General features: G+C 55.8%; 1 protein-coding gene across 1 annotated transcript in view; it reads right to left on the reverse strand.

Annotated features, from left to right (window-relative positions):
- The window catches only part of LMF1 (lipase maturation factor 1), a 220815-nt gene that overhangs the window by 174448 nt on the left and 36367 nt on the right, over positions 1–10000 (reverse strand). Inside the window, exon 2 of the mRNA XM_075319458.1 lies at positions 4354–4504. Within this exon, the coding sequence (XP_075175573.1) occupies positions 4354–4504 (151 nt within the window). The remainder of the gene's footprint in view (positions 1–4353; positions 4505–10000) is intronic.

Consider the following 10000-nt stretch of genomic DNA (forward strand, 5'->3'; position numbering starts at 1 on the left):
AAACCACAGTATTATTGGACACTATATGGCGGTATTATGTGGGCTCTAACCCACAGTATTATTGGACACTATATGGCGGTATTATGTGTGCTCTAAACCACAGTATTATTGGACCCTATATGGCGGTATTATATGGGCTCTAAACCACAGTATTATTGGGACACTATATGGCGGTATTATGTGGGCTCTAACCCACAGTATTATTGGACCCTATATGGCGCGATTATGTGGGCTCTAAACCACAGTATTATTGGACACTATATGGCGGTATTATGTGGGCTCTAAACCACAGTATTATTGGACACTATATGGCGATATCATGTGGGCTCTAAACCACAGTATTACTGGACACTATATGGCGGTATTACTTCAGCATGATTTGTACACCGCACATTACTTAGGTATCAGATGGTGGTATTATTTGGGCACTACATGGTCCCTTTTCAAAAATATACTTTTGACCACTGTATGGCGGTACAATGTGGACTCTTTAAGGGGGTATTTTCATCTGAACACTATACAATTTACATACTATATGATGGCTATATAAGGACGTATTAATTAAATACTGCTAATTGTTTAGGCCTGATATGATGGCATTGCGAGGGACTGCTAGGAAAATAATATTTGACTACTGTATATTATTTAAGCACAATATGGGAGCATTAAAGGCTTCCTGTCATTGGGTCAAAAGCAATTTTTGTTCTTATTTTATTCCCGTGGTTTCAGAGTATTTTGTTATATGGTGCTACTTTTTATGGTCTTAGGGTGGTGCTCGTGGAGTAATTATGCAGAGCAGCCTACTGACACGCCCCCTGAGGATAATGCAAGCCACACCCCCCAAGGATAGTGCAAGCCACGCCCCCGAGGATGAACCCGCGAGCCACGCCCCCAGAGGATAATTCTGCGAGCCACGCCCCCAGAGGATAATCCTGCGAGCCACGCCCCCAGAGGATAATCCTGCGAGCCACGCCCCCAGAGGATAATCCTGCGATACACGCCCCCAGAGGATAATCCTGTGAGCCACGCCCCCAGAGGATAATCCTGCGAGCCACGCCCCCAGAGGATGATCCTGCGAGCCACGCCCCCAGAGGATGATCCTGCGAGCCAGGCCCCCAGAGGATGATCCTGCGAGCCAGGTGCCCCCAGAGGATGATCCTGCGAGCCAGGCCCCCAGAGGATGATCCTGCGAGCCAGGCCCCCAGAGGATGATCCTGCGAGTCACGCCCCCAAAGGATGATCCTGCGAGTCACTCCCCGAGAGGATAATCCTGCGAGACACCCCCCCAGAGGATAATCCTGTGAGACACCCCCCCAGAGGATAATCCTGTGAGACACACCCCCCCAGAGGATAATCCTGTGAGAGACACCCCCCAGAGGATAATCCTGTGAGCCACACCCCCCAGAGGATAATCCTGTGAGCCACGCCCCCAGAGGATAATCCTGCGAGACACCCCCCCAGAGGATAACCCTGCGAGACACGTCTCCCAGAGGATAACCCTGTGAGACACGCCGCCCAGAGGATAATCCTGTGAGCCATGCCTCCAGAGGATGATCCTGCGAGCCAGGCCCGAGAGGATGATCCTGCGAGCCAGGCCCGAGAGGATGATCCTGCGAGTCACGCCTCCAGAGGATGATCCTGCGAGCCACGCCCCCAGAGAATGATCCTGCGAGCCACGCCCCCAGAGGATAACCCTGTGAGCCACGCCCCCAGTGGATAATCCTGCGAGCCACGCCCCCAGAGGATAATCCTGCGAGACACACCCCCAGTGGAAAAATCCTGCGAGCCACGCCCCCAGAGGATGATTCTTCGAGACACGCCCCCAGAGGATGATCCCTGCGAGCCACGCCCCCAGAGGATGATCCTGCGAGCCATGCCCCAGAGGATAACCCTGCGAGCCACACCCCAGAGGATAATCCTACGAGCCACGCCCCCCCAGAGTATAGTCCTGTAATAATGCACGCTCCCCCTTGACCAAAAAAATTTGCCCTAAATAAAATGGCCCATATCTCTGGAACCGTATGGCGGATTTGAAAAAGCAAAAAAAATGGCCATTATAGCCCTAGTGACTACTATATATTATATGGCAATACTACCTCTATAATCCATGTTTTCTAATTAATGCACGTTATTTGGCACCATGTGGCGGTATTAGGTGGGTTCTGTAACAGTATAATTCAAACACTGCATATAAATTGGTGTTATGCAGGAGGACAGTGTATAGCAGCTTAATTTCTGCAATATTTGGTAATATTACATGTGCTGCAACGCAAGTATTACGTGGATACGGTATAAAACGGGTTTTAGGCATTGTATATTGCTATTATTGGGAAACAGGTTAGGCCGGCAGTTTACCATGGGCACTCGGTGGCGGTATTATATAGAGATCTGTACCTGTATTATTGCGATATTTTGAGCCCTTCGATTCATTTTTCAGCAGGTGACTGTCCTCTTCCAAGTGTCACAGATGAAAAAAAATAAATATATAATATATACAGCACAGTACTCAAGAAGCAGGGTGCTCTGTCGGAGCGCGGCATATAAAGGGTTATTGTGGGGTCTCCGTTCTGGAGACGAGCTGTCAATCACCATCGGAGGGGCACTGGTGGGCTTTGTTCTGCGCCTGTGTTTGCATTGTGATCCCTGCTTCTCTTTAATGCCACATCTTACAACCTTTGCTTGTGCACCTATAGAAAGGCTACGGATTACACATCTGTGCGCCCTGATACCGCAGCGGCCGCGCCAGATAAGGCCCGCAGCCGAGCCAAGGAAAGCAGCCGAGGACAATCCCCCAGTATTCCACCCGCTCATTATACTACGGGGTAATCTGCGCTTATCTAGTGAAAACACCGAGGGACAACATATGGGATCACAAGCCGCGCACTAGACACTGCTATACGGGCGGAGGCCGTGCTCACACAAAACTGCGGGCACCGACACCGCTCATTGGCACAAATCAGGGGAACCCGAAAACTAATCCTTACCCAGAGGCCAGGGGATTTATGGCTGTGAGAGGATCTCTAAGAGTGAGCCGATCACCCTAATGCTGGATCACTAAGTATAGACCCCCGGTTAATAACATCTGGCCCCTCGCCCCCCAGTATATAACATCCATCCCCCACTGGTATATAACATCTGGCCCCTCACCCCCCGGTATATAACCTCCGGCCCCCGGTATATAATCTCCGGCCCCCCCCCCCCGATATATAACCTCCGGCCACCGGCATATAACCTCCGCCCCCCCCCCCCCGGTATATAACCTCCGGCGGCCCCCGGCCCCCCGGTATATAATTTCCGGCCCCCTGATATATAACCTCCGGCCCCCGGTATATAACCTCCGGCCCCCGGCTTCCCCGGTATATAATCTCCGGCCCTTCGCCCCCGGTATAAAACAACCACCCCCCCGGTATATAACCCCCGGCCCCCTCGTCCCCCGGTATATAACCTCCGGCCCCTCGCCCACGGTATAAAACAACCGCCCCCCCGGTATGTAACCCCCCGGCCCCTCGTCCCCCGGTATGTAACCTCCGGCCCCCTCGTCCCCCCGGTATGTAACCTCCGGCCCCTCGTCCCCCCAGTATGTAACCTCCGGCCCCTCGTCCCCCAGTATATAAACATCCGGCCCCCTCCGGGATATAACATCCGGGCCCCTCGCACCCCCGGTGTATAACATCCGGGCCCTCGCGCCCCCGGTGTATAACATCCGGGCCCTCGCGCCCCCGGTGTATAACATCCGGGCCCTCGCGCCCCCGGTGTATAACATCCGGGCCCTCGCGCCCCCCGGTATATAACATCCGTCCCCCCCCCCCCCCCCCCCCCCGGTATACAACATCCGTCCCCTCGCGCCACCCCCCCGGTATATAACACCTGCCCCCCCCCCCCCCCCCCCCCCCCCGACCCCCGGTATATGACCTCCGGCCCCCCCGGTATATAACACATCTGGCCCCTCGCCCCCCCCATCCCGGTATATAACATCCAGCCCCCTCGCGCCCCTGGTATATAACATCCGGCCCCTCGCACCCCCCGGTATACAACAGCCGAACCCCTCACCCCCCATCGGTATATAACATCCGGTCTCTCGTCCTCCTGCCCCCCTGGTATATAACACCCGGCCCCCTCGCCCCCCCGGTTTATAACCTCCAGCCCCTCGCCCCCCTAGCGTATAACCTCCGGCCCCATTCTACCAGATTGTCCATGGTTGACATTGGAGACTCCATCAAGCATTGGTTGGGGGTCCTTGGTGGGCCGGTGCCCGAGCACTAAATGCCATTTACCCGTACAGTACCTCTGACCAGGGCACAGGAGTATGGGAGCTGCTATACTCACCCCCTTTATTGTAGGGGTGCAACTTACCGCTCCAAGCATGATCCTGAAGATAAGCCAGCGGTGGGCCCAGATGACGATGCCCGATGGAGGGGTACGAGCCGGAACTCGGGCCAAGGACCACACACGGGGCACAGGAAGATTCCCAGGAATCCGGTCTCCAGTAGCTGAGACTCCCACCCTGCAGAGAGAAGACAAGAAGCCATGAACCCCTGTACACAGGCGAGGACGGGCGCAGGTCGCACGCTGCCCGGGAACGCTCCGTTCACTCTAATAGGATCAGGCAGGATGTGAGGTATCTGCCATAATCCTAATAATTATCACTCCATTGCTGATAACGCTCCGCAGGGATCCGCACAATGGGGGCGATTGTTCCCGGGTCACAGCCTTATCTGATCATTACATGCTCCATGTGAGGAGAGATTGCAAAAGATTCACAGCCGGACTCAGTAAAAGGGCGACGGAAGTCCTGCGTGTGAGTGCGAGTTCTGGAGAACAGCGGGATACTCCCAGTACTGGAGTACCTGAGGTGCCATGGGGTGATGCAGAAGTCACCGTTATAGGGAGGAACACTCTGGCCGTCAAGGAGCAAGGGAAATGGTAACCGGCACCGACGAGGGGGGGGGGGGGGACCGTGGCCGGCACCGACGAGAGGGGGAGACCCTGGCCGGCACCGACGAGGGGGGAGACCGTGGCCGGTACCAACGAGGGGGGAGACCCTGGCCGGCACCAACGAGGGGGGAGACCCCTGGCCGGCACCAACGAGGGGGGAGACCCTGGCCGGCACCAACGAGGGGGGAGACCCTGGCCGGCACCAACGAGGGGGGAGACCGTGGCCGGCACCAACGAGGGGGGAGACCCTGGCTGGCACCAACGAGGGGGGAGACCCTGGCCGGCACCAACGAGGGGGGAGACCCTGGCTGGCACCAACGAGGGGGGAGACCCTGGCTGGCACCAACGAGGGGGGAGACCCTGGCTGGCACCAACGTGGGGGGAGACCCTGGCCGGCGCCAACGGGGGGGGGGGAGGCCCTGTCCGGCACCAACGGGGGGGAAGGGGGGGGGGGGGGGGGGGACTGTGGCCGGCACCAACGAGGGGGGGAGATCATGGCCAGCACCAACGAGGGGGGAGACCGTTGCCGGCACCAATGAGGGGGGAGACCCTGGCCTGCACCAACGAGAGGGAGACCGTGGCCTGCACCAACGAGGGGGGAGACCGTGGCCGGCACTGACGATACGGCAGGGGGGCATTACGGTAGACATGATATGAGGGCACTGCGGTAGACATGAAATGAGGGCACTGCGGTAGACATGATATGAGGGCACTGCGGTAGACATGATATGAGGGCACTGCGGTAGACATGATATGAGGGCACTGCGGTAGGCATGATATGAGGGCACTGCGGTAGGCATGATACGAGGGCACTGCGGTAGACATGATACGAGGGCACTGCGGTAGACATGATACGAGGGCACTGCGGTAGGCATGATATGAAGGCACTGCGGTAGGCATGATATGAGGGCACTGCGGTAGGCATGATATGAGGGCACTGCGGTAGGCATGATATGAGGGCACTGCGGTAGACATGATATGAGGGCACTGCGGTAGACATGATATGAGGGCACTGCGGTAGACATGATATGAGGGCACTGCGGTAGACATGATATGAGGGCACTGCGGTAAACATGATATGAGGGCACTGCGGTAGGCATGATATGAGGGCACTGCGGTAGACATGATATGAGGGCACTGCGGTAGGCATGATATGAGGGCACTGCGGTAGGCATGATATGAGGGCACTGCGGTAGGCATGATATGAGGGCACTGCGGTAGGCATGATATGAGGGCACTGCGGTAGGCATGATATGAGGGCACTGCGGTAGGCATGATATGAGGGCACTGCGGTAGGCATGATATGAGGGCACTGCGGTAGGCATGATATGAGGGCACTGCGGTAGGCATGATATGAGGGCACTGCGGTAGGCATGATATGAGGGCACTGCGGTAGACATGATATGAGGGCACTGCGGTAGGCATGATATGAGGGCACTGCGGTAGGCATGATATGAGGGCACTGCGGTAGAAACACTTGCCTTTGTGACAGCCATTATTATGGCGGCATTGTGCAGACCCTGCAGCACTGTAACTGGAGGGGTCTGGTACTCTCTATAGGAATCTGTTCTGTGGGACATTCTGTCACTCTCTGTTATCAGCCATATGTCAGTCTGGACCTGGTTTTCGGCAGGTTCCCGTCTCTTTGGACGTCTCTGCCGGGAGGATCGTTAATATGACACTGACCTTCTCATATGCAAACGGCAGATTTGCATTTTAGATTCTAGGAAAGTCGATAAGTGACGTTGCTGCTTTGAAAGGCAAAATATCCCCGGAGTATAACGGAGGCTGGAGCCTCACCTGGACTGCGCCTCCCATCTGAGGCTGGAGGATGGGGATTTGCATATAGTGACCTGCAGTCATCAGTGCGGAGCAAACGGAAAAATATACCCCATACCCGTCCTGCAGAAAACCGACCATTGTACAACATGGAAGAGATGCGGCTCGGGGTCTGATGGTGAGGACCAGTGCTCCCAGTCACCAGTTGGGGGCCTCTCTGGGTTTGATGGTGAGGACCAGTGCTCCCAGTCACCAGTTGGAGGCCGCTCTGGGTCTGATGGTGAGGACCAGTCCTCCTAGTCACCAGTTGGGGGCCGCTCTGGGTCTGATGGTGAGGACCAGTGCTCCCAGTCACCAGTTGGAGGCCGCTCTGGGTCTGATGGTGAGGACCAGTCCTCCCAGTCACCAGTTGGGGGCCTCTCTGGGTTTGATGGTGAGGACCAGTACTCCCAGTCACCAGTTGGAGGCCGCTCTGGGTCTGATGGTGAGGACCAGTCCTCCTAGTCACCAGTTGGGGGCCGCTCTGGGTCTGATGGTGAGGACCAGTGCTCCCAGTCACCAGTTGGAGGCCGCTCTGGGTCTGATGGTGAGGACCAGTCCTCCCAGTCACCAGTTGGGGGCCTCTCTGGGTTTGATGGTGAGGACCAGTGCTCCCAGTCACCAGTTGGAGGCCGCTCTGGGTCTGATGGTGAGGACCAGTCCTCCTAGTCACCAGTTGGGGGCCGCTCTGGGTCTGATGGTGAGGACCAGTGCTCCCAGTCACCAGTTGGAGGCCGCTCTGGGTCTGATGGTGAGGACCAGTCCTCCCAGTCACCAGTTGGGGGCCTCTCTGGGTCTGATGGTGAGGACCAGTCCTCCTAGTCACCAGCTGGAGGCCGCTCTGGGTCTGATGGTGAGGACCAGTCCTCCCAGTCACCAGTTGGAGGCCGCTCTGGGTCTGATGGTGAGGACCAGTCCTCCCAGTCACCAGTTGGAGGCCGCTCTGGGTCTGATGGTGAGGACCAGTCCTCCCAGTCACCAGTTGGAGGCCGATTTGGGTCTGATGGTGAGGACCAGTCCTCCCAGTCACCAGTTGGAAACTGCACTGGGTCTGATGATGAGGACCAGTTCTCCCAGTGGCCTCTCTGGGACCACTGGTGAGGACCAGTGCTCCCAGTCACCAGCTGGAGGCTGCTCTGGGTCTGATGGTGAGGACCAGTTCTCCCAGTCACCAGTTGGAGGCTGCTCTGGGTCTGATGGTGAGGACCAGTTCTCCCAGTCACCAGCTGGAGGCTGCTTTGGGTCGGATGGTGAGGACCAGTCCTCCCATTCACCAGTTGGAAGCTGCACTGGGTCTGATGATGAGGACCAGTTCTCCCAGTCACCAGTTGGGGGCCTCTCTGGGTTTGATGGTGAGGACCAGTCCTCCCAGTCACCAGTTGGAGGCCGTTCTGGGTGTGATGGTGAGGACCAGTGCTCCCAGTCACCAGTTGGAGGCCGTTCTGGGTGTGATGGTGAGGACCAGTGCTCCAAGTCACCAGTTGGAAGCCGCTCTGGGTCTCATGGTGAGGACCAGTCCTCCCAGTCACCAGTAGGAGGCTGCTCTGGGTCTGATGGTGAGGACCAGTCCTCCCAGTCACAAGTTGGAGGCTGCTCTTGGTCTGATGGTGAGGACCAGTTCTCCCAGTCACCAGTTGGAGGTCGCGCTCCCCTCCGGCCCTGGCCGTGGACGGCTCGGAGCTGTTGACCCACCTGCTCCCATGTGCAGCAGTAGCAGGGAGGCCGCAGCTCTGGCAGCTGCATGGAGGCACAAAGGGCCCTATTGTCAGTGCCGGCCCGAGCAAAGGGAGATATAAATAAGAGGATCTCTCGGCGTTGGATGGTGCTGCACCCCCTTCCCCGTCAGCCCCTAATCTAATATTAACCCCCTCTGTGCCACACAGCCGAGACTTTCATCAGCAGGATGGCTTTTCCTTTGATCTACACTGCTGCAGATGAGCATCCCTATAATACTTGGCCAATTCATGAGAGCCCATCAGCCACGACAAGGTGACCGTTCTCCGATTGGACCCTAAACCTAATATTCTCTCCTGGGACAAAAATCTATAAAATATTAAGAGCAGATAGGATGCAGCAATAGCTAATAACAGCTTTCGGCTGATAGGAGATCAGCCATGTACAGAAGCAGTCAGCACCTTGGCGTGGTTGGTGGGCTCCCACAAATTGCTCAATTTGTGCACTAAATGCCTCAATGTTATAATTATAGTGTATACGGCACAGTCAGAGGTTGCGGTATTCTTTGGATTGTATATTCTGCAGTCATGGCGGCTGGCAACTATTCACACTTGCTTCTTTTTGGTCAGTTTTTTGGACTGATGATTGCTCTGTCACCACAGCCCCGGAGCCCCCATGGATCTCTCTACATTATATGATTCGGTAAAATCTGAGGCACCAAAACTTTACAAAAGGAAAAAAGAAAAAAAACTTTTCTGTCTGCCTCCGGAGCTCTGGGAATAGATCCTGGGATTTGTGCAGGGGGCGGATGATTCAGGGAGAGGTTTTATCTCATTAATTACCCTTCTAATGGATTCCCCGAGCCTCGACTCTGATGAAGGCGTCTGTCACTGTGACGGATCGCTATCAGAGTAATGAGCCTGTCAGTAAGAGCGAAGGCAGAGAGGGCTGCGACAGGGAGGGAGCACGGTGCTACCTGCAGACCCCGGACCCTGCAGCCCCCCTGTGTAGTCATCTGCGAGGGCACGAGTCAGCCCGAAATACTGCACAGGAGGCACACGAAGAGCGAGCACACTGACATTCAGAATACAGGATGACGACACTGACACTGGGGGTACAGGATAATGACACTGACACTGGGGGTACAGGATAATGACACTGACACTGGGGGTACAGAATAATTACACTGACACTGGGGGTACAGGATAATGACACTGACACTGGGGGTACAGGATAATTACACTGACACTGGGGGTACAGGATAATGACACTGACACTGGGGGTACAGGATAATGACACTGACACTGGGGGTACAGGATAATGACACTGACACTGGGGGTACAGGATAATGACGCTGACACTGGGGTACAGGATAATGACACTGGGGGTACAGGATAATGACACTGACACTGGAGGTACAGGATAATGACACTGACACTGGGGGTACAGGATAATGACACTGACACTGGGGGTACAGGATAATGACACTGACACTTGGGGTGCAGGATAATGACACTGACACTGAGGGTACAGGATAATGACACTGGGGGTACAGGATAATGACACTGACACT

Source organism: Anomaloglossus baeobatrachus, chromosome 7 (genome assembly GCF_048569485.1).
Source record: "Anomaloglossus baeobatrachus isolate aAnoBae1 chromosome 7, aAnoBae1.hap1, whole genome shotgun sequence".
Classification (NCBI taxonomy): domain Eukaryota; kingdom Metazoa; phylum Chordata; class Amphibia; order Anura; family Aromobatidae; genus Anomaloglossus; species Anomaloglossus baeobatrachus.